Below are 23,536 nucleotides of genomic sequence, written 5' to 3'. Positions count from 1 at the left end.
AGCCCCTGAGGTTGGATCTCCTCTCTCGGAGTGGCAGAGCCCTGGAGAGCCAGAAGCACCACAAGCTCCTGGGCCCCCTTCTCGTTCTCCTCTCCTGTGGTTCACCAGCCTTGCAACCACTTCCCCTGTGAAGCAGGTACTCCCATCCTTGGGGCTGGAGGGTGAGCGGAAGGTTGGGAGTGGGGCTGGGCTGAGATTGGCTGGGGGGTATCTGGGTGTGGGTCCTGGAATCCAAGCCAACCCAAGCCCAAGACACTAACAAAAGCTGCACCCGTAACCCAAGCCCCTTCACAGCTCCAAATCGTCCCCAAACCATATCCCAATCCCAATCCTAACCACAATCCTGACCCCAGCCCACTTCAGCCCTGGTCTCTGTTCCAACCCTTCCTCACCCCCAGTTGTATCCCGTCCGCAACCATTTACTAATTATCATCTCTACCCAGCCGCAACCCCAGCCTTCACCCTCACCCCAACCTCATCATTCTCATCTCCATGTCAACCCTAATTCCATCCCAAATCGCAGTCTAACCATCTGTTTAACCCAGTCCAACTGCAGCCCAACCTTCAGTGTCCCCTCACTCTAGGCCTATCTCATTCTACTTCATTCATCACTATTTCATTCTTCGGAGCACAGGAACCCCAGCACAGCCCAGCATAATTCAGGGAATGGGTGCTCAGGCTAAGAGCATTTATAGCCAGATTAAAATGTGAAATTTCTACTGCCCATTTCAAAGCCAGTAGACCTTATTTATGGATTATATGGCTTTCAGAGTTAAATATTTGGGGCTTTCCACATTATGAAGATAACGTACTCTTGGAATTGCACAGCTGTACCCTGGCTTCCTATCTGTGGGGCAGAGTGCTCCAGCTGGCTATGTCACCCGGTTTTTCTCCTTCTCCAACCTGATAGGGAAGTTGGGGGGACAAGCCATGGTGCTGGGAAATAGAAACTGAATCCTTCATAGCTGCTTACGATGAAACTTCCTCTGACCTTTCTTCCCCAGGCAGGACCTGGTCTCTGGGATCAGAGGTCAGGGACTTGGGGACCCAGCCTGCCCTCCCCAACTGTCCTGCGATGCTTGGTCTTACATAGACTTTTCCCACTCACTTGCTTTTGCACAGGCAGCAAACATAGATGCCTGTCATGTGCCAGGCCACCTCATCCCAATCTTGATGCAACGTATACCATTTCTAGTAGGTGTGACGATTTAAAACTCTGTCTTCAGAGTGCTCAAGACTTGGGGATACAAGGATGAACTTCAGGAACTTCCTGAGGTCTGGGGAACAATGCTCTCCCAAGAGGTCATTGCCTAAAGGTTGGGTTGTTTTAGGGCTGAGGTGTTCCCTGTCCCCCAGTACACCCACCCCCTTCCCCAGGACCTGCAGTCATCCCTCTACCGCCAGGGGCTCTGGGTGTACACCAGGACACCCAGAACTCAGCCCAAGTCTTCAACATCAGTCTTTCAAACAGAGACAAGTGTCTCCCTTCCTGGGGTCCTTGTTGCCCTCTTTTTTCCCTAGGAAAGTTCTCTGGACCAAGGGTGGTCTTTGTGGGTAGAACAGGCTGAGCCAATAAGCTGGACTCTGGTGGGACTGACCCCTCGGATGTTGGGGCTGGGCTAAGTAAGTGTACATGGTGTGATTTTAGAAAAGGTCTTTTCACATGTTGCAAAAATCCTTGCTCCATTCTGAAGTCAGTATGTCACCATTCTTCCACCATTAGGTTCAGCATTGCCCTTTCCAGGGCCCCAAATGGGAACAGCAGAGGAGTTCAGGACACCATATGTGTGTCTTGCTGATATACCAGCTGTAGAGGATCTGACCCTGATACATAGCATGGCTCTGGGGCCACACCCTGCCCCCGACCATGCACAGTGGTTTGCCTTTCAGCTTAGTATTCAGGTCATAGGTTCCAGTCTGGGCCAACATGAGCCTCTCCTGTGGCCAAAGACTGGTGTAAAGGGTGTGGGTACAGCCTCCTGGGATAGGAGCAGGCATAGGACTGCCCAAAGAACTGGGTACAAGCCACTGGGTCTCAATGAATGACCAGACTTGTCTGCTAGAGCAGCCCAGCCAAGGGGGCCAGGTACCCTGAGGAGAAGTGCTCTTCTGGGCCTTCCCATGCCTTTGCTTCACCACGCTCCCTGCAAGGACGTCCCTCTTCCCTTCACATTTGCCTAAGTACTGTTTTGTCATCCTGACAGGCAATTCTGGCCCATCCAGGCCCTGGGTGCCTGCTTAGCCCTCCCCAGGTGTGCCTCCTGGTAGCCACCAGAATCAGCTGGGCCCCACCTGTGGGGCTGGTGATCTGGGGGCTGGGAGTTGTCATGAGTTTCCTGTCCCCACTTCCAGCCTCCTCAGGCCCTGCTGAGTCAGCATTTAGGACCAGGGAGGGTTGCACAGTTGGCAACAGGGGTTTTTGTATGTGTGTGATAAAATATACATAACATGAAATTTATTGTTTTAACCATTTTTAAGTGTACAAGTCAGTGGCATTAAGTACATTCACAATATTGTGTAACCATCACCACTATTTTCAGAACTTTTTCATCATCTAAAATAGAGACTCTGTGCCCATTGAATATTAACTCCCTTTCCTCTCCTCCCTCCAGCCCCTGGTAACCTCTAGTCTCCTTTCTGTCTCCATGAATTAGCTACCTCATATAAGTGGAATCATGTAAACATCAGGTGCCCTGTTGGTCTGGCTGACTTCACTTGGCATATTTTCTTATGGCTGAATACTATTCTATTGTATGGATAGACCATATTATTTTTTTAATCCATTCATCTATTGAAGGACACTTGGGTGTTTCCACCTTTTGCTATTGTGAATAACATTGCTATGAATCTGGGCGTGCAAGTACCTGTTCTAAGTTCCTGTTTTCAATTCTTTTGGGTCTATACTTAGGAGTGCAGTTGCTGGATCACACAGTAATCTATGTCTGACTTTTCGAGGAGTCACTCAACTGTTTTCTACAGGGGCTGCACCATGTTACATTTCCACCAGCTGTGCATTCAGCTTCTAATTTCTCCATATCCGCTCCAACTTTTTTTATTTTCTGGCTTTGTTTGTTTCTTAATAGCCATTCTAATGGGTGTGAAGTGGTAGCTCATTGTGGTTTTAATTTGCATTTCCCTAATGATAAATGAATGATGTTAAGCATCTTTTCATGGGCTTATTGGCCATTTAATATCATCTTTTTTTTTTTAAGATTTTTATTGGGGAATTGGGGGGATGGGAACAGTGCTGGGGAATTGGGGGAAGGGAAACAGACAAGTTGCTGTCCTTTTGTTCTTCAGTCTAGTTGTGGAGAACGTTGCTTCACTGGCCCAAGTTGGCACCATCATTGCGCTCTTCCCGGTTGAGGCAGATCAGTCGCCGGCTTCTGGACGGCCACTCACTGCGGCTGCTGGCCGCTCACGCTGGCTGCTGGCTACACACGGTAGCCCATAGCAACCCACTGCCACAGGGGCTGCAACCTACGCCATTGCCGGCGGCGACTCTCAGCAGCCCAGCTCCAGGTTGAGCTGTTGAGCATCCTAGCTGTAGAGGGCAGTGTCACTGGCCTTCATATGTGGGATCCGAACCAGGGCCCTCTGGCATCCCAAGCCAGTTCTTAACCAACGTGCCTCTCGGCTGGCCCCCTTCTATTTCTTTTTATTTTATTTCTGTAGCAAGTTGATATTTTTCCCTTTTCTTCTTCCAAGACACACATCTTCATTTGCAACTGCATTTTAAAAACTGCTTTGCTAAAGTTTTCTTTTGATTCTGAAGAGTTTCCTTTTGCCATTTAAGTTCTTATGTCTCCACAATAATTTTACCAATCTGCTCTTCATATTGAATTTCTATTTCCCTTCTCATACGTATTTCTTCTAATGCTTCCAGAAAACTTGTTTTGAAATCTTATAGCTGAATAGAAAACAATGTCTCTAAAGAGCTTTGAAGGGCCGGTTGAGTAGCTCGGTTGGTTTACAGTGCAAGCTCTGAGCAACAGGATAGCCAGTTCGATTCCCACATGGGCCAGTGAGCTGCACCCGAGCTGAGCTGCCACTGAGCTGCCAACAGGTGGCAGGATGGCTCAGCTGGTGAGAGCACGTACTCCTAACAACAAGGTTGCTGGTTTGACTCCCACATGGGATAGTGGGCTATGCCCACCCACAACTAAGATTTAATACAGCACCTTGAACTGAGCTGCGCTGAGCTGAGCTACCTACGGGCGGCCAGATGGCTCAGTGGTTAGAGCGTGCGCACTTAGCAACAAGGTTTCCAGTTCGACTCCTGCATGGGATGGTGGGCTACACCCACTCTCAACTAAGATTAAACATGGCACCTTGAGCTACACAGCCTCGAGCTGCCAAGGGGTGACCGGATGGCGACTGGACTTGGAGCTGAGCTAGTTCCACAACTTAGCTCTCCATAACTAATTCCCCTTCCCCAATTCCCCAACACTGTTCCCCTTCCCTCCCCCTGCAAAAAAAGAGCTTTGAAGAGCAAAGGTAGAAGATGATTCAGTCTTAAAAATCGTTCTCCATATTAACATGTATTTCGTCATTTTATCGAGCTTCACTTTATTGCACACACTTCACACTTGTGTTTTACAAATTGAAGGCAAGGCACTCCACCTGACTAACTGGCAGGCTTGATAGCGTTTCAGGGAAGGTCACCAGAAGTCTAAGCAAAGAGAACAAGTTCTGAGCGTGATGCTCAGCGCTCCTAGCTCCCCCGGAAGGCAAAAAGTTTTTAACTTTGATCAAATCTGATTTACTTATTTTGTCTTTTGTTGCTTGTGCTTTTGGTGTCATACTTAAGAAACCACTGCCTGATCTTAGGTCATGAAGATTTTCACCCATGTTCTCTTCTAACAGTTTTGTAGTTTTACTTATATGTGTTTCTGCCATCTCTCCCCTTTAAATTCATATCCATGGCTCCCCTTAAAGCCCCATCCCCACCAGGGGTACTCCATGGCAGAGGGTCTGCCTTCTTATGCATGGTATACTGTAGGCATTTAACTCATGTTTGTGGGATATGTGTTGTGCAGGACCCTTGTGTCCCCCATCACACCTAGACTTGCCCTGCCACCAACTCTAAACCCCTAAGGATCACACCTATCTCTTGTCCACTCCTGCAAGGCCTGGGGGGCTCTGCACTGCTGCAGGGCACATGTCCCCAGTCCCAGGTCTTGAGAAATGGGTGCTCACAAGCTGCCAACGACAAGGCAAGCACAGAGATGGCTCTGGGTGGGTACAGGAATCCCAAAGGGGAAGCTGTAGCTAGAAACCACCTTCGAGCCACACCTTGAAGACTGAATAAGGTTTCAGCAAGCAAAGATTATGCGTGGTGGGGACAGAGGCAGTTAGTTGGAGAGCCCATGGGCAGCCCATGGGACTGGCCCTAGGTGGGTGTGTGGGGAGCAGAAAATGGGGGCAGAGCTGGTAGTAAGAAATGAGGACCTTTTAGGGATGTATTAGGCCCACATCTCATGGGCAATAGGGAGCCACAGAAAGTTTTTGAGCAGGGGAGTGACTCTTAAAGGCAGCACTTTGGTGAGTGCTCAGTCAAGCCCCATTATGGCTTATAGCTAGCTGGTAAGGCTGAGGGTGGGGAGATAAGTCTCAAATAAGAAACCATCATTCTTGCTGAGTGCCTTGGAGTAAGTCAATGAGCCTCTCCGGGTTCCAGTTCTGTTGGCTTGGGTGGCAGGGAGGGGCAGGGAAGTGGGGTGAAAGCGAAAAACATCTGTTCATCTGCTCTGGGAAAAGCAGATGAACAGATGTTTTTCGCTTTCACCCCACTTAAGGGGCTGGGAAAGCAGAACTTGGGGTGGCACTTAGGGACACATAGAGGGCTTTCTGGGACATGATACCAAGTCAGGGCATTCATGGGTAAATTCCAAGCTGTGATCGTGGGCTCCTGGCTCCCAGCTGGTGGCTGCCCCAGAGGTCCTTGGCAGCCCTGCCCTATCACTGGATTGGCCAGCAGAACATGTGGGGACACAAGGCTGGACTCTCAACAGGCTCTGAGGATGAGATGCCCTGAGGTTCCTCAGGAGGCTGCTGTGTGCCCAACCAACACAGTGCCCACAACCCTCTTAGGTACCAGAACCAGAGCAAGAACCTGCCATGGGCCACCTGCTTCAGCTTCTTTACCTGGCCTCATCCATCTCAGCAGGTAAGCTTTGCTGGCCTTGACTGTTTCACGGGGCCGGGACTTGCTGGCCCACAGACTGGGCTGTGCTTTGTCACAGGTTTGGCCACTGAGGTTGAAGGGCAGGCACAGGGAGGCACTGGCAGGGAGCAGGAACCCTCCTTGGGGCACCCAGAGGGGCTAAGCTGCTAGGGGCAGGGCAGAGTTTGGGGGCTCATCTGGGGCACCTTCTATGGGACAGATCTTAGGGCTTTGCGGTAACCCCAGGGCTGGATTACTCTTCTGTCTGTCTGCTCCTCCCTCAGTCCTGGCCTCATGGGGCATCTCCAGTCCTAAGGCTGTGCAAGGAGTGAAGGGGTCCTGCCTCATCATCCCCTGCATCTTCAGTTTCCCTGCTGACGTGGAGGTGCTTCACAGCATCACAACTATTTGGTACTATGACTACTCGGGCAATCGATTGGTGGTTCACCATTCGAGAGACCCCCAGCAGGTGAATGAACGCTTTCGCAGCCGCGCCCAGATGCTGGGGCGCCCCGAGCACAAAGTATGCAACCTGCTCCTAAAGGACCTGAACCCCCAGGACTCAGGCTCCTACAACTTCCGCTTTGAGATCAGTGACGTCAACCGCTGGTCAGACACCAAAGGCACTATGGTCACGGTAACAGGTGAGGAGCAGTCTGACTTGGCTGCTACCTGGAAGAGACTCCTAAGCTGCTCCTGGCCCTGCTAACTCACAGCCTCAGCTTCTGTCCTAAACTTAGCCCAGACCCAACCTAACCCCAGCCTTGTGTCCCCCATGTGTTCACCCCGAGTGGGGGTGGAGGTAGAAAGCAACCTCTCCTTCCCCTTGAAGACCCCTGCCCAGGGCTCACCCCTCAGCTGGGTGAAGACCTCTCAAGTGTGGTAAAGGGGAGTCCTGACCTTCCTCTCTTTGTCCTCAGAGAACCCCAGAGTGCCCACCATTGCCTCGCCATTAGAGCTTCGTGAGGGCATGGAGGCAGAATTCAACTGCTCCACTCCCTACGCATGCACGCAGGAGCCAATCAGCCTCCAGTGGCAAGGCCAGGACCCCGCTCGCTCAGTCACCTCCAACCTCCAGAAGCTTGAGCCCATGGGCATCAGCCATCTGGAAACCCTCCGCATGACCCTGTCCTGGCAGGACCACGACCAGACGCTGCGCTGCCAGCTCTCAGTGGCCAAACATAAGACGGAGGGCGAGATTCACCTCCAAGTGCAGTGTGAGTGTGCTGGGGCCATTTCCTCATCACCGAGCACACATCTGTGGCTCCCCAGTGGAAACCGTTCCTTCTCTGGACAGGAGAAACAGAGCCCTTGCCCCTGAGGCAAAGCTGGGTGCGCTTGGACCTCCAGGATGGGGCAGGTGGAGAGAGAATGCCAAGCATTAAGAACTACATTTAATGGCTCCCTTTCACCTCTTATTCCTGAGGCCAGGCTGCTTACAGAAGGGGAGACACAAAGAGCCAAAGACTTGGGGGTTGGGCTGCAAGGACCCTGGGATTTAGCCCAGCTCTGGAGGATACTGGGGGAGGGGAGTGGTCTGCCCCTTTCCTGCCTAAGGCTGCTCACGTTCCTTGGTAGTCAGGGTATCACCTGGACATGGCAAAGACACCATGGGAGAAAGCCCCAGTTTCCACTTGATTGAGCATCTTCCCATCCCAGTAAAACAGGGCAGCCTGTTCTAAAACAATCGCTGTTCACAGGCATCAGGCAGCTGGTTCCAACATCCACTAGATGAACAAACTTTGGGCAAGTTACTTGCCTCTCAGAGCCTCTGTTTTCTTTTCTGTGCAGGGGAGAGGCCATCTACAGTACTGTTAAATAAATACTAGTTCCTATCTCATAGAATTGTTATGAAAATTAGAGAAGTTCTTGTCACATACTAATTACTCAAAAAATTAGCTTCTATTATTTTCACATTTACATAAAGTGCTTGAAAATATGAGCTTTTATTAGCATATTACATAATGAGAGGCTTTGGAATAAGATTTAAAGAAATGCAGTTCTTTGTATGGTTGGCACCCTCTTTACAAGTGGGCTAACTGTTCTCAGAGCTAAGTTGACTCTGTCTTTGGCCCCCTCCATTAAGTGGTTGGTCCCTCACCAACAGCTACCACAAGCTGCCAAAGCAAGCAATTTTGTACCCATGACCCCCAAACAGAACAGAGGCAATGGACAGTGTCATGAAGCAGAAAGTCCTAGAAAGCAGTGTGGGCTGGACGCTAGGCCAAGCATTGCATTATCTGGCTCTCAATGGAGAAGGAAGGGATCAGGAATTCCTCACAAGGTGGGGGACAGTGCAGTCCTGGATAGGAAAACTAATAGGACTGATGATTATTCTGGGTGGGCTTTCTTAGGGCAGAGTGTTGAGTGAGGAAAAGTGTGCCAACCCCTGCTGGCCCTAGGCACCTTACCTGACATACCCCATCATGCCTTGCAGATGCCCCCAAGGGTGTGGAGATCCTCCTCAACCCCTCAGAGGGGAATATCCGTCCAGGAAACCTGGTCACACTCACCTGCCACGTGAACAGCAGCTATCCCACGGTCAGTTCCGTGCAGTGGATCAAGGATGGGACACCCCTCAAAGCCCAGAGTCGTGTGCTGCAGTTGCCCAAGGTAGCCTGGGACGATGCTGGTGTCTACACCTGCGAAGCTGAGAATGGTGTGGGCTCCTCAGTCTCACTTCCTGTCAGCCTCCACGTCTTCAGTAAGTCCTGGGTGAGCCTGGGTCTTGACCAGAGGGCAGGGAAGGGGTCCAGACCACTGGGGCTGAGGGGAGACAAGCTAAGAGGCCTCCTGGAACACGGATGTGGAGTCCCAGCCCTGCCTCAGACAGATGGCAAGCCTCCCTGTCAGGGTGGGATGTCAGGAGGCTCCTGGTGAACAAGACAAAGAGATGCAGGGCCAATCCAGGAGGCTCTGCTACAGAAGGGGTGTGAAGTAGTCTGTACAGAGATTTACGATGACTGGCTACAACCCCAGCACTCTGAGAGGTTGGGCCTGGAAGGTGGCTGGGTACCTCCAGTGTGCCCTATGTTGCTCCCACAGTGGCTAAGGTCCAGGTGAGCCCAGCAGGCCCCATCCGGGAGAACCAGACGGTGACGCTGGCCTGCACTGTGCCCAAAGAAGCACCCAGTGAGCTGCACTACAGCTGGTACAAGAACCAAGTCCTGCTGGAGGGCGCCCACGGCAGCACCCTCCAGCTGCATTCGGCCACCAGGGCCGACACCGGCTTCTACGTCTGTGAGGTGCAGAACGCCCAGGGCAGGGAGCGCTCTAGGCCTGTCAGCGTGGTGGTCATCCGTAAGTGGCCAGGGTGGGTTGGATGCTGCCAGAGCTGGGTCAAAGGGTAGAAGCCCCTGCAGGTGACCTTGAGCTCTGCACACGTGAGCAAGTCTTTGACCTCCCTGGGCCTTAGTTTCCTCCTGTTTTGTTTTTTTAAAAACTTTATTTTGAAATAAGATCACAAAAATTTGAAAAAAATTTGTAAAAAAGATTTACAAAAAAGTACAAAGAATTATCAATATACCTTTAACTTAGATTCCCCATTTGTTAACATTTTGGTACATTTGCTTTCTCTCTTTTTAAATATATATTATGTATGTGTGTGTATATATGTGTATACACACAGGTACCCATATACATATGCATGTATATGTGTGCATGCATGTACACACATTTTCTCTTTGTAAACACAGACACATATGCATTTTCTATACACACATATGTACATATACACTCTATCGGTATATGTACACACATGTATGTTATCTATCTAGCATCTGTCTATCTACCTATCTATCTATGAATTTAGAAACATATGAATTTATGTTTCTAAATTTTGCAGAATTGATGTCCTTTTACTCCTTAGTTCCTCATCGTGTATTTTCTAAGGTTGCTATCATACATAACTATAGTATAGTGATCAGAGTCGGGAAATTTAATATTGATTCAAGACTATTACCTAATCAACAGTCCATATTTAAATTTTACCAGTGGACCCAATAATGTCCTTTATGGAAATTATTTTTTGTTTTTTTAAAGACTTTATTGGGGAATTGGGGGAGAGGAACAGTGTTGGGGAATTGGGGGAGGGGAACAGCCAAGTTGTCCTTCAATCTTAGTTGTGGAGGGCACAGCAATCTCAGCTCCAAGTCCAGTCGCGCCATTCAGCTTAAGGTGCTGTGTTCAACTAGTTGTGGGTGGGCGTAGCCACCATCCCATGCAGGAGTTGAACCATCAGCCTCGTTGTTAAGAGTGCACGCTCTAGCCACTGAGCCATCCAGGTAGCAGCTCAGCTCAAGGTGCCAAGTTCAGTCTTTAGTTGCACATGGGCATAGCCCACCATCTCAAACAGGCAACCTTGCTGTTAGGAGCACGTGCTCTCACCAGCTGAGCCATCCTGCCACCTGTTGGCAGCTCAGTGGCAGCTCAGCTCGGGCGCAGCTCACTGGCCCATGAGGTTATCGAGCCGGTGACCCTGTTGCTCAGAGCTCACACTCTTGAGCAAGCTCTTAACCAACTGAGCCACTTGGCCAGCCTCCATATGGCAATTATTTTTTCTGGTCCAGGATCTAATCCAGGATCCCTCGTTGCATTCAATTGTCATATCTCTTTATTCTCCTTTAATCTGGGACAGTTTCTCAGCCTTTTCTTGTCTTTATTGACATTGAAACTTGAAGAGTACAGGCCAGTTGTTGTGTGGCTGTCCCTCAATTTGCGTTGATCTGAATTAACTAGACTGAGCCTAGGCACTTGGGCAGGGACACCACAGACACGATGCTGTGTCTGTCTTGCTACATCACATCAGGAGGCACGTACGTTATGTCAGTGTGTCCCATTGCTGGCAGTGTTCACTTTGATCACTTAGTTGAGGTTCTTGCTGTTCAATGCCAAGTCTTTTTGCCAGTTTTCCCATCTTTAAAGTAGAGTCCGTGACTCCCACTCGCAGGGTTGCCACAAAAATGACTGGGATGACAACATGATTTGCCCAGTCCAGGGACAAAAGTGTATTCAGCAGGCACTCAGGAGCTGCTGGGGTCACCCCGCTCCCAGGGCATTATGGGACAAAGTGGGTGCAGGGGTCACAGGCTATAAAGGGGGACCCAAGGAGTATCCCTGCTGAGAGTGACAGGCTCTTCTCCTCACAGACCCGCCCCTTGCCCCAGACCTAACTGCCTTCCTGGAGACGCAGGGGGGGCTGATGGGCATCCTCCAATGCTCCGTGGTCAGCGATCCCATGGCCACCCTGGTGCTGTCACATGGAGGATTTGTCCTGGCCTCCACCCTTGGCAAGGGTGACCACAGCCCACGCTTCAGTGTCTCCTCTGCTCCCAACTTCCTGCGCCTGGAGATCCGAAACTTGGAGCTAGCTGACAGTGGAGAATACACATGCACAGCCACCAACTCCTATGGGAATGCGTCCTCTACCCTGGACTTCCGTGCCAATGGTAAGATAGCTGCAAGGGGCTTGTGGAGGGAGCCCATGAAGGAGGTCTGCTCTGCCTCTTCCTCCTAAGAGTCCAGAAAGCTCACCTGAGGAGCTGATTTAGCTGTCTAGTAAAAGACCTGGGCTATATACAGTCATCCCAACCTGGGAGGTTCCTGGGAGTCAAGGCAAAAAGGGAAACATGACAGGTTGTATTATTCTTTTTGTACACATTCTGACTCTGAACTTAAAGGTCCTTCATATGCATTCATTTGCTTTTTTATTTATCAAACGTTTGGGTCAGGCTCTGTGCTAGGAGTCAGATGCAGGAGGCACAATCGAAAGGTAGGTGCATGTGCTGCCCTTCCCTCCTTCTGAGGTCATGGCAGACATAGCTAATTGATCAAGCCAGGTTTTTGACAAAAGCCTGGGTTCTAGCTCGGAATCCTTTTTAACCATGCTGCAGCCAGTTACTATCAACAGATCAGGATTGGCATTCAAGGCCAAACCCTCCTGATCGTCGACAGTCTCAGAGCTGATGGCACAAAGCCCAGATCAACCTACAATTATGTGCAGAAAGGGTGATGCTGGAGGGCTTCCTGCAGTAGGTGGCTCGGAGCCACAGATGTGCAGAGGAGCTGAGCTTCCGTTTCTTTCTCTTCTGCCAGCGGCCCGCCTCCTCATCAGCCCAGCAGCAGAGGTGATGGAAGGGCAGGCTGTAACACTGAGCTGTAGGAGTGGTTTGAGCCCAACGCCTGACACCCGCTTCTCTTGGTACCTGAATGGAGCTTTGCTTCTTGAGGGGCCCAGCAGCAGCCTCCTGCTCCCTGCAGCCACCAGGACAGATGCTGGCTCATACCACTGTCGAGCCCAGGATGGCCACAGTGCCAGTGGGCCCTCCTCACCTGCCGTCCTCACTGTGCTATGTGAGCAGCCTCCCAACCAGTCCCTGCCTGCCTTGGGGAGCATCAGTCCACTGGGGTCTACCTGCCACCCCTACTGGGGTCCGTAGGCCCTCCTGGCCTTGTCCTGCTCAGGCCTAGATCAGGAGGGCGGTTGCAGGTTGGGCACCATGGATTTCTTCACCCAGGGTTAAAATTTGGGGAACAAGGCTAAGGATTTCTGTGTCTTCCCATGTCCCATCCTCCAATCCCAGCCCCTAGCCTCAAGCCAACCATGGGCACCATGTCCAAGCTTTGTCTTCCTGAGCTGGACCCTGGGACACCATACTCCTATTTATGTGCACACACCCCATAGGCTGTGCCCTCACAGGCTCCTAGACACACAAAGGCAGAACCTCTCAGTGCAGGAACTACGTCCTATCAGGGGTGAATGCTCCATATTATCCGAGAGGCCGACCAATGTTCGGGGCACAGTTAGCTTCCAGAAAGCGCCCCCTTTCATGTGCAGGAGCAACATCCTGGGACTGTCAGGAAGAGCAGCTGCCTCTCAGGGGTTTTCAAGTGTCAGGGTAAGATCACGTGGGGGCCTTGGCTGATGGCTGTCTTTGACCATCCATCTCCAGAAGCCCCTAGAAAGGGAGCATTTTATCTATTATCATTGGAGCTGGCTTGGAGATCAGAGATAAGAGGCAGAGAGGATCTTGGGGGAAGGGATGGGGTGCAGAGCAGGAGCAGAGAGCAAGATTTGCAGGGATTGCTATGTGAGCGCCCTGCTCAGGAGCACATGGGAGTTAGGCAAGTGGCTGGTAGCCTACACGGCATCTTTGTCTAAGCTAGAATATGGCACTCCTTCCTCTGAAGACTCAGTCCAGCACCAGGGCATAGCTTAGCACGAGGCAGAAGGGCTGAATTCCTCCCACACTGGTCTGGTTGTCCTTGTGCAGTGCACAGTCCACACAGCTGTTTGCGGCAGCTCCCCTTTGTCCAGTGTGTTGTGGGAACCTGACCAGCTTTGAGTGGACCTGTGAGGCCCTGGCAGAGGCTGTGGATGAGTGCCCATGCTCTGTGTCCTTGCAGATGCCCCACGCCAGCCCATGCTCACCGCCCGGCTGGACCTTGATGCTGCAGGAGTTGGGGCTGGCCGTCGGGGCATCCTCGAGTGCCGTGTGGATAGTGACCCCCCGGCCCAGCTGCGGCTGCTCCACAGGGACCATGTAATAGCCTCTTCTCCACCATCAGAGGGTGGCTGCAGCACCTGTGGGGGCTGTTTCCGGCGCACAAAGGTAAACAGAGCCCCCAACCTGCTGCATGTGGAGATTCGAGACCCGGTGCTGGAGGATGAGGGTGTGTACCTGTGTGAGGCCAGCAACGCCCTGGGCAATGCCTCCTCCTCGGTGAACTTCGATGCCCAGGGTGAGTTAAGGCAGGAAATGGTGGCATAGGGTCAGGGTCCAATACTCAGGACTCTATTCCTCTGCAACCCCTGGCTCCAAGGAGGGTCTATCCAGTAAAACCATTTCATTCAGCAGTGGGAGCTCGCTTTCCTCCCCCCATTGAGTGGGCACCCCAGAGGGTCTCCTTCCTGCCCCCTCCAGGCTGGGAAGCTGGACCACTGGCCCCTGGGGTTGGGGGGAAGCAGTCAAGGTGAGGCCTGTCACAAGTGAACCTGTGCTGCCTGCTTTCTAGCCACTGTCCTGGTCGTCACACCGTCACACACGCTGCTGGAGGGCAACGAAGCCAACCTGACTTGCAATGTGAGCCGGGAAGCCAGCAGTGGCCCTGCCAACTTCTCCTGGTTCCGGAATGGGGCACTTTGGGCCCAGGGTCCTCTGGAGACTGTGAAGCTGCTGCCCGTGGCCAGAACAGATGCTGCCCTCTATGCCTGCCGCATCCTTTCTGAAGCCGGTGCCCAGCTCTCTGTCCCTGTGGTCCTGAGTGTGCTCTGTGGGTGATGGGCAAGGGCAGTGTTGGGCACTTGGAGGGTTGAGGAGGTAGTGTGGGAGGAACCAGGCTGGGGTTGGTTTTGGGGAGATAAGAACATGTCTTGGGCATGAGAAAGGGTGGGCCTGGACTGTGTGTGGAGGGATGAGTGGGACTTAGTGTGACAGCTAAAATGTGGTGAGCTGAGCTAGGGGTGACCTGAGTTCCCGCTGTGCCTGCAGATCCCCCAGACCCTCCAAAGCTGTCAGCCCTCCTGGACATGGGCCAGGGCCACATGGCTGTGTTTGTCTGCACTGTGGACAGTAGTCCCCTGGCCCAGTTGGCCCTGTTCCATGGGGAGCGCCTCCTGGTCTCCAGCATGGGGCCCCATCTCCCGTCCCGTGGCCGTCTCCAGGCCAAAGCCATGGCCAACTCCCTGCAGCTAGAGGTTCGAGACCTGGGCCTTGGGGACTCTGGCAGCTACCGTTGTGAGGCCACAAATGTCCTCGGATCAACCAACACCTCCCTCTTCTTCCAGGTCCGAGGTAAGTGTCAGTCCTCTGAAGATGTGGTAGATCCAGATGCCCTGGGGGCCACTCTTACCAGGTTTTGGGCTTAATCGTGGGTATTTTGTGCAGAAACATGAGGTCTTTTCAGCCATGGTTTGGGGATAATTTCCAGCCACCCAGTAGGAGGTCCCCCTGCTCTAGCTAGATATTTGCAGCCAATAGGAGGCTGTGGCAATTACACAAGGCAGCTTGCATGGTTGGAGCAATTTGACAGATAACTTCTTTTGTAATAATATAATTTTGTTAGATAATAATTCTCACACAAAACAATATATATATATATATATAATGCCTATAACTGTGTAATATATGTATATGAATGTGTGTATGTACTCACACATATATACGAGTATATACACATATATAAGAATATATTCTTATATATATAAGAATATATATACACATATATAAGAATATATATACACATATATAAGAATATATTCATATTCTTCATATATATATATATATATATATATATTCTTCTGTAAAAATCCTCCCTACGTGAATAAGCCAGGAAAAAGGAAAGTTAATACCCATAATGCTGCAAAGGTCATTGAAAAGCACACAATTTTTTTCCCCACAATGACAAACATCAATTTTTGAACATTTTCCTTTGGCCTTGGTTCTATAAGTCTTTTCTTATTTATCATCCCAATTTCACAGGCAGAGAAGTTGAGGGTCAGAGCTTTAGGAGCTTCCTCATGATAACATGATTAGCAGGTAGCCCTGTAGATTTGGGACTAATTTGGTTCTGGTCCCAGGCACAGCCTGTGTTCTCAAGCTCCACGCCCGCTCTCCTGCCTTCTCAGTGCCAGGGACCCTGGTCTTCTCCTGCTTCAGACCCAGGAGGAACTAAGGACTGCCCTTTGCCCAGATCCCCAGTTCCTGGGCTCTCATGACCTAGAGCCTGAGTGCAGAGCTGGGCTGGAGAGGGTTGGAGAGAACTCAAGCTCACACAGCTACTAACTTCCTCTTCTAAGTCCAGTCACCCATGCAGAGTCCAGCTCATGATCAGGACAATGGCCCTTGGCATGACCTAACTCCCTCCCATTTTAGTGCTTTATAGGGTCAAACCAACATTTGTTAAGAGCTAACACATGCAGGCAATGTGCCTGGCACTGGGTTGCAAATCGTACAAATTAGGCCCTCGAGAAGCTCACCCTCTGGTAGGCACTTGGTGGTGATGGGCAGAGCAAAGCCGTAACTCAAGGTGGTGGGCAGCAAGTGGCAGGACAGACACGTGCTGGGTAGTTGAAAGAGGAGAGGCCAAGGCATGGAATTGAAGTTGACAGTGGGAGAGGTCGGGGGGCTGTGGCTCCGGGACACCGGGTTAGGGTAATGCAGCTCTGGCGTGGATGCACACTCTATCCCAGACCGTGGGAGGGTATGGTGGAGGGCCCTCACTTGCTCTCGGTTTCTCCCTGCAGGAGCCTGGGTCCAGGTGTCACCATCACCCGAGCTTCAGGAGGGCCAGACTGTGGTCCTGAGCTGCAAGGTACCCACGGAGGCCCTGGAGGGGACGTCATACCGCTGGTATCGGAATGGCCAGCCCCTCCAGGAGTCGACCTCGGCAACACTCCATTTTGCAGCCATAACTTTGAGCCAAGCTGGGGCCTACCACTGTGAAGCCCAGGCCCCGGGCTCAGCCACCACAAGCCTGGCTGCCCCTGTCAGCCTCCACGTGTTCTGTAAGCACTTTCATCCCGTGCTTGTTTCTTGGAGGGTGAAGGAGCCAAGGTCACAGCAGGGGGAGGGGAGGCTGAGCCCCTGGTCTTGGTCTCTGCCTCCATGAGAGAGTCTTAGATGAGGGACTACCTGACCAGATCTTTACCACTCCCTGCCTTGTGTAGATGCCCCACGCCAGGCCACACTTACCACCCTGATGGACACTGGCCCCGGGAGACTGGGCCTCCTCCTGTGCCATGTGAACAGTGACCCCCCGGCCCAGCTACGACTGTTCCATGGGGACCGCCTCGTGGCCTCCACCCTACAAGGTGTGGGGGAACTTGCAGGCAGCTCTCCCCGGCTCCAGGTAGCTGTGGCCCCCAACACGCTGCGCCTGGAGATTCACAATGCGGTGCTCGAGGATGAGGGCCTTTACACCTGCGAAGCCAACAACACCCTGGGCCAGGCCTCGGCCTCAGCCAGTTTTGATGCCCAGGGTAAGTGTGGGGGTGTGAGGATATGCATGGGTGGCTCTTTTAAGAGGAAAGAAGGTTGGAGAGGGTTCTGGAAGCCTGAGGCACAGACAAGAGGGTCGAACTTAAGAACAGTCTCCATTCCCACCCTTCTTAAGGGCAGCAGTCTCCAAACTTGGGTTTCATGGAAGAGCCTTTTTAAAAAACAGTATTTTACATGAATGCCCAGTGGATAAAGCTAATCAGAAAGGGAGTGCTCAAGGAGAAACACAGCAGGGCCAGGGAAGCCTGTATTCTTCCATGTGCCCCCCACGAGGGACAGGGAGGGTTCTGCAGAACTCTGCTTGGGACCACCTTAGAGATAATGAGCCCGTTTCCTAAGCTCCTCCTCTGAGCCCTATTTACAGGTGGCCCGTGTGCCTCTCAGAGGCTGAGGGGCTTCCCTCCTGCGTGGAGACAAAGAACTTGTTTTTCACAGCCTCACTGGTGTCCCCATGCCCTCCTTCTCTCCCCAGCTGTGAGTGTGCAGGTGTGGCCCAAGGCCACCGTGCAGGAGGGGCAGCTAGTGAACCTGACCTGCCTCGTGTGGAGCACCCGCCTGGCCCAGCTCACCTACACGTGGTACCAGGACGGGCAGCAGCACCCAGGTGCTCACTCCATCCTCCTGCCCAATGTCACGGTCACGGATGCCACCTCCTACCGCTGCGGTGTGGTGACCCCTGGCCAGGCACCCCGCCTCTCCACACCTGTCATCCTGGACATCCTCTGTGAGTGTGGTTGGCTGCAGGGTGGAGCTGGAAGAAATGACAGCAGCCTACAGGGGTCAGGGCATGGCCAGAGCCTCTCAGCTGTCCACCTTGGGAACTTTGTACAGGAACTCATCCAGCTGATGGAGCACTGCACAAGGAGCATTAGAGTAGTGGGGGGCAGGGTAATGGGAATAGGTCCTCTGGGCAGAGCAGCAGTGCCTCAGATCGGGCAAGTGGAGGCCGTCCGGGTAGGGAGTCAGGCCCTCATGGTTTGAATATTACCTGCAAACTGGCCTCCTCATGGCTGTGGTCTCTGAACTCCTTCTATATCCTTTGTGCTCCTGTAGATGCACCCCGCAGCCTGCACCTGACCTACCTCCTGGAGAGCCATGGTGGGCGGCTGGCCCTGCTACTGTGCACTGTGGACAGCCGCCCACCTGCCCAGCTGGCCCTCAGCCGTGCCGGCCGCCGCCTGGCCTCCTCAACCACAGCCTCTGAGCCTAACACCCTGCGTCTGGAGCTGTGGGAACCCCGGCCCAGCGATGAGGGTCTCTATAGCTGCTCAGCCCACAGTCCTCTGGGCCAGGCCAACACGTCTTTGGAATTGCGGCTAGAAGGTGAGGCAGGGCCCAGGTCTAAGCTACTAGGGACGGGATTAGCTGTGGTGTTTAGCTGGGCCCAGCTGACCCTGGCCTCCTTGGGACAGGTGTGCAGGTGACCCTGGCTCCATCAGCTTCTGTGCCTGAGGGGGCCTCCATCACAGTGACTTGTGAAGATCCTGTTGCCAGCCCACCCACTCTCTATACCTGGTACCACAACAGCCGCTGGCTGCAAGAAGGACCAGCCGCCTCCCTCTCATTCCCGGTGGCTACACGGGCTCACGCGGGCGCCTACTCCTGCCAGGTCCAGGATGCCCAGGGCACACGCAGTTCCAGGCCTGTGGCCTTGAAAGTTCTCTGTGAGCAGGGATCCTTGGTTGGGGGTGCCGAGGGTGGTGGAGGGCGCATCCAGGCCCCGGTGGGGATGGGCACAGGACAGCAGTGTGCCTAGGAATGAGCACTTGGGGGAAAAAAGGACGTAGGTGATGAGGAAAGAGACCCTAGGTCTCTGGGAACCCTGCTTGGAGGAATCTGCCCATGGGACTCCTGAGAAGGTGGCACTTCAAGGAAGTGACTATTTGTCAAGAGGCATCAGCCTCATCAATGCTAGGAGGGTAGACAATGGACAGTGCAAGGTTTCCAAGCAAGGCCCCCAACTGTGCCCTGCCCCACCCCAGATGCCCCTCGGGATGCTGTTCTGTCCTCCTTCCGGGACTCGAGGGCCAGCCCCATGGCTGTGGTGCAGTGCACTGTGGACAGTGAGCCACCTGCCAAGCTGGCCCTGTCCCGCGATGGGAAGGTGCTGGCTTCCAGTCATGGGGACCATGGCTTGGCATCAAGGACAGGCCATGTCCAGGTGGCCCGCAACTCCCTGCGACTGCAGGTGCAAGATGTGCCCTCAGGTGATGAGGACACCTACGTCTGTACGGCCCACAACTTGCTGGGCTCAGTCAGCACTACAGGGCAGCTACACGCGGAAGGTGAGGACGGGGGAAGGGCTCAGGTGCTGTGGGATGGAGTCCATGTGGAGGGGGGCTGGCTGGACAGATAGAGGTAGATAGAGCCCTGCCTAATCTAATGGAAGAGAAACAGCTCCCCCTGGAGGGGTTTGCCCAGCCCGAGGGGGAGAAACAACATTGCCCTTGGAGAGCTCCCTACAAGGGAGGAGGTGTAGCAACGCCCGAGGAGCTTGGGTGCAGGGGAGACAATTCTGCCCTCACAGAGCCCAGTCTGGAGGTGGTGCAGAGACTGGCCCTGGGGAAGCCTGGGGTGGGAAGAGGGACAGAGCCCTACCCTCATGGAGCCCAGTCGGAGGAAGGTTGAAGCCCCACCCTTGGGTCTGAGAGCAGGACACAGCCTCATCCTTCAGAAAGCCTGGTTTGATGAGAGAGGGAGACACAGCCCTGCCCTAAAGGTCCCTAGTGCAAGGATGAGAGAGCCCTGTTCTCAAAGATCTCAGCCTGATGGGGGAGACGTAGTCCCTTCTTCAGGGACCCAGCTCTCAAGTCAGGTCAGAACTTCCCATAATGCTCAGATCCCACCCAAAGGCTCTAGCTCCCTAAGGCCTGCAGATCCTCAACCACCTGCTGGTCTCCGGCCTGCAGGTGTGCGTGTGGTGGCCCAGCCAGGCCTGGATGTACCTGAAGGTGCAGCACTGAACCTGAGTTGTCTCCTTCCTGGTGGTCCCAGGCCCATGGGCAACTCCACCTTCGCTTGGTTCTGGAATGGCCAGCAACTACATTCGGAGCCTATGCCCACCCTTGCCTTCTCCCACGTGGCCCGTGCCCAAGCTGGGGTGTATCACTGCCGGGCTGAGCTCCCCACTGGAGCCATCATCTCTGCTGCAGTCATGCTCCGTGTACTCTGTGAGTAAAACCCTCCCCCTGCCTCAGTCTCCCCACATCTCACATGCTCACCTCAGGTCTTCCTCCTCTTCTGTGTGCAAAGAGCAAGGACTTCACAGGTATGGAGCCCTGGGTTGGAAGACTACCACTGACTGGTTGTGTGATCTTGTGCATCCCTGCCTCAGTTTCCTCATCTACAAAGTATCAGTCCCCTCACCGTGTGAGACGTATAGGAGATAAAGCACAGAGTGCCTGGCACACAATAGGCCTTCATCGACCTTGGTCCCCTAGTCCATTTTACACCAGGGCCCCATGCTGTTTCAGCCAGCTATGGCTGTGTAACAAGTCACTCCAAAGCTTAGCACTTAAAATGACAGTCATTTTATTTGCTCACAATTCTGTGGGTCAGAAATTTGTGCTGGGCTCAGCTGGGCAGTTCTTCTGCTGATCTCACCTCATGTGGCTGCAGCTGTCCAGTGGCTGACCTGAGGCTAGATGGTCTAGGATAGCTTCACCTTCATAGCTGGCTCTTGGCTAGGCCACATGTGTCCAGCAGGCTGGCCTGGGCTTCCCAATGGTTGTGTTCCAAGGAGAGCAGACGCTGCGAGTACTCTTGAGGTCTAACCCTGAAGTCACACAATGTCACTTCTGCCTTTTAGTGGCCAAAGCGAGTCACAGATTCAAGGAATGAGGAAATGAGCTCTTAATGGGAGAAGCAGCGAAGTCACATTGCATGGGTACAGGGGAGGGAGGAATTTATCGTTGTTTTCACAATTACCACGCTCCCTGTCTTCCTACAGACCCTCCCAAGAGGCCCACCATGACGGTCTTTGTGGATCCTGAGGGTGGTGTCCAGGGCATCCTGGACTGCCGAGTGGACAGCGAGCCCCTAGCCAGCTTGACCCTCCACCTTGGCAGTCGTCTGGTGGCCTCCAGCCAGCCCCGGGCCACTCCAGCCGAGCCGCACATCCACGTCTCAGCCGCACCCAATGCCTTGAGAGTGGACGTTGAGGAGTTGAGGCCCAGTGACCAGGGGGAATATGTGTGTTCGGCCTCCAATGCTCTGGGCTCTGCCTCTGCCTCCACCTACTTTGGAACTAGAGGTGAGGGAAGGCTCCATTACCCAGGTTGCTCTGCACAAGGTCTAGCTCTCGGGCCCAAGGGCTTCCTTCTGAAGTCTGCCATGCATCTCTTTAGTGGCAATCAGCTTGTTTGTCTAGTCTAGACTGGTTGCTGGAAGCTCTTTTTCATGAGGAAGCTCCTAAGATAAAGTGAAAGTTAGAAAAAGTTTCATCTTGGGGGAGTTATCTTGGGAAGCAGCATTGGGGGCCTGGTAGCCACAGCTGCCCCCTGAGTTACCCCTGTGTTCCAGCCCTGCACCGCCTGCATCTGTACCAGCAGCTACTCTGGTTCCTAGGACTGCTGGCGGGCCTGCTGTTGCTCCTGCTGGGCCTGGGGGCCTGCTACACCTTGAGGTGGGTCCGGAGCCAGGGGTGAATGGGGCCACCTCATCCTTCTCCCTTTCCCCCCAACATCCCCCCATGTCCCTCCTACCAAATTCACAGGCTCCATACTTCCTAGCCTGTCCTCCCTGCTCATGTTCCAAATTTGGGGATCCCTTCTAGAATCATCTCTAAATCCATCTTGCTGTAGTTTTCTTCTTTTCTTATCTCTACCCTGTCTGTGCTGAAGAAAGGTCTGGGGAGGAAGGAAGATAAGGTACCTCATACCCCACAATGCTCCCCACTGCTCGGTGCAGTGAGCAGTCAGGGGACAAGTATGTGTGTGTGTCGGGGGGATGGAATGGGGCAGACAGGGAAGTGAGAGGCTCCCTGACTCCACTCTGGCCCTTGCAGAAGGAGATGGTTTCATAAGCTAAGTGTGAGTGAGAATTCGGTGGAGATGACTTCTCAGAAGGACACCCTGCAGGTATGTATCCTCCATGCGGGCACACGCAGACAATGCCCGGCTACCCCACAGTGCAGGGCTGGACCCTAGAGACTGCTCTCATTTATAGGCTGGTGCCTGGGGCTAGAGGGACATGGGGAGAGAATATAGAGAACCACGGTCCCTTGAGAAGGCAAGGGGAGCCTTATTCTGATTGGGGCAGAGAAAAGGCATGTGTTTGCTGCATGGTTGGCTGGATGACTGGGGCAGACCTTCTGAACTTAGCAGCAACGCCTATATTTCCAAGACAAATCTTGGAACACAGGACCCCATCTGTGTTTTGGGGTCTGTCTTCCCCTCTCCTGAGTCTGCCCATCACCTGGGCAGGGGTGAAAGTCTGTTTCCCCTCCCCCATGATGTGTCCCCTTCTGCAGATAATCCATTTGGTGGGCCTGGGCTTCCAGCCATGCACATTCTCATCAATCCCTTTGGGACCCCTACCCAAGGCTAGAGACCTGGGGGACTGCGCTCCGGAGTTAGGGATCAGGCGATGACTGCTCCCAGAGTCCTGTGACCAGGGTTTTCTCTGTGGGAAGCTCATCGATCCTGATATAACCACACTTGGGAACTCACCCTGTGCTCTGGCCCTGAGCTGACTGACCCATGGCATTGCCTGCCCTCAGGAGGAGAAGGTCACTGAAATCCATGATGACTTGGGCCTCATAAACAAGGCAGCGTCGGATCCTGCCTCCCTCTGTGAAAACAGCCTGTGACATCTGACCTTCTACGACCTGGTTCCAAACCTCTCAACCCCCAAGAAAAATCAGTGGTGAGAGGAGGGGTGAACCCCAATCTACCCAGGAGAATATTGACCTTGGGAGATGCTGAAGAGGATTGAGTTGATCATGTTGTCCATTTCTCTTTCTTTTTTCTCTGGATCTCATCTCTCCATTTATATTCTAATGCACTGCCTTTTCACATCTTTCTCCTCCAACCCTGGATTTTTTGGATGGATTAGAAGAGGAACTTTCTACAGCCTCACAGGCAGGCCAAGGCACTCTGTACTAGCTAGAATATAAGTTAGGCTGCTCTAACAAGAGATCAAATACAGTAACTTCAACATGAGAAAATTTTATTTTTCTCTCCCATACTCATCTGGGTGTTCTATGATGGTTTAAGGTGTTCGAGCTCTGGATCCTTCTTACTTTTCTCCATCTCTAAAATGTTGCCATTGATTATGAGGTTCACAATGACCCCACTGTGTTCACATTCCCTCCAGAAAGAAGAGTGAAAGTTGAAGGCAAACCCATTCCCATTGTGGACACAACCCAGAAGTT

At 52.8% G+C, this 23,536-nt stretch overlaps 1 protein-coding gene across 1 annotated transcript; it reads left to right on the top strand.

The window, feature by feature from the left end:
* SIGLEC1 (sialic acid binding Ig like lectin 1) lies at positions 1 to 23,266 on the top strand. The gene is made up of 22 exons (XM_019644569.1): positions 1 to 136; positions 6,094 to 6,169; positions 6,451 to 6,810; positions 7,087 to 7,383; positions 8,604 to 8,870; positions 9,212 to 9,466; positions 11,314 to 11,613; positions 12,260 to 12,517; positions 13,571 to 13,906; positions 14,180 to 14,437; positions 14,656 to 14,958; positions 16,410 to 16,670; positions 16,833 to 17,144; positions 17,636 to 17,887; positions 18,217 to 18,486; positions 18,576 to 18,827; positions 19,146 to 19,448; positions 20,073 to 20,333; positions 21,113 to 21,415; positions 21,685 to 21,787; positions 22,169 to 22,241; positions 22,883 to 23,266. The coding sequence occupies exons 2-22, from the start codon at positions 6,121 to 6,123 to the stop codon at positions 22,970 to 22,972; spliced, it is 5,163 nt and encodes a 1,720-aa protein (XP_019500114.1). The 5' UTR covers positions 1 to 136; positions 6,094 to 6,120; the 3' UTR covers positions 22,973 to 23,266.
* Positions 23,267 to 23,536: the final 270 nt, after the last annotated feature.

This window comes from Hipposideros armiger, unplaced genomic scaffold, assembly GCF_001890085.2.
Source record: "Hipposideros armiger isolate ML-2016 unplaced genomic scaffold, ASM189008v1 scaffold_89, whole genome shotgun sequence".
NCBI lineage: Eukaryota > Metazoa > Chordata > Mammalia > Chiroptera > Hipposideridae > Hipposideros > Hipposideros armiger.
This window is presented reverse-complemented; position numbering and strand designations above follow the sequence as displayed.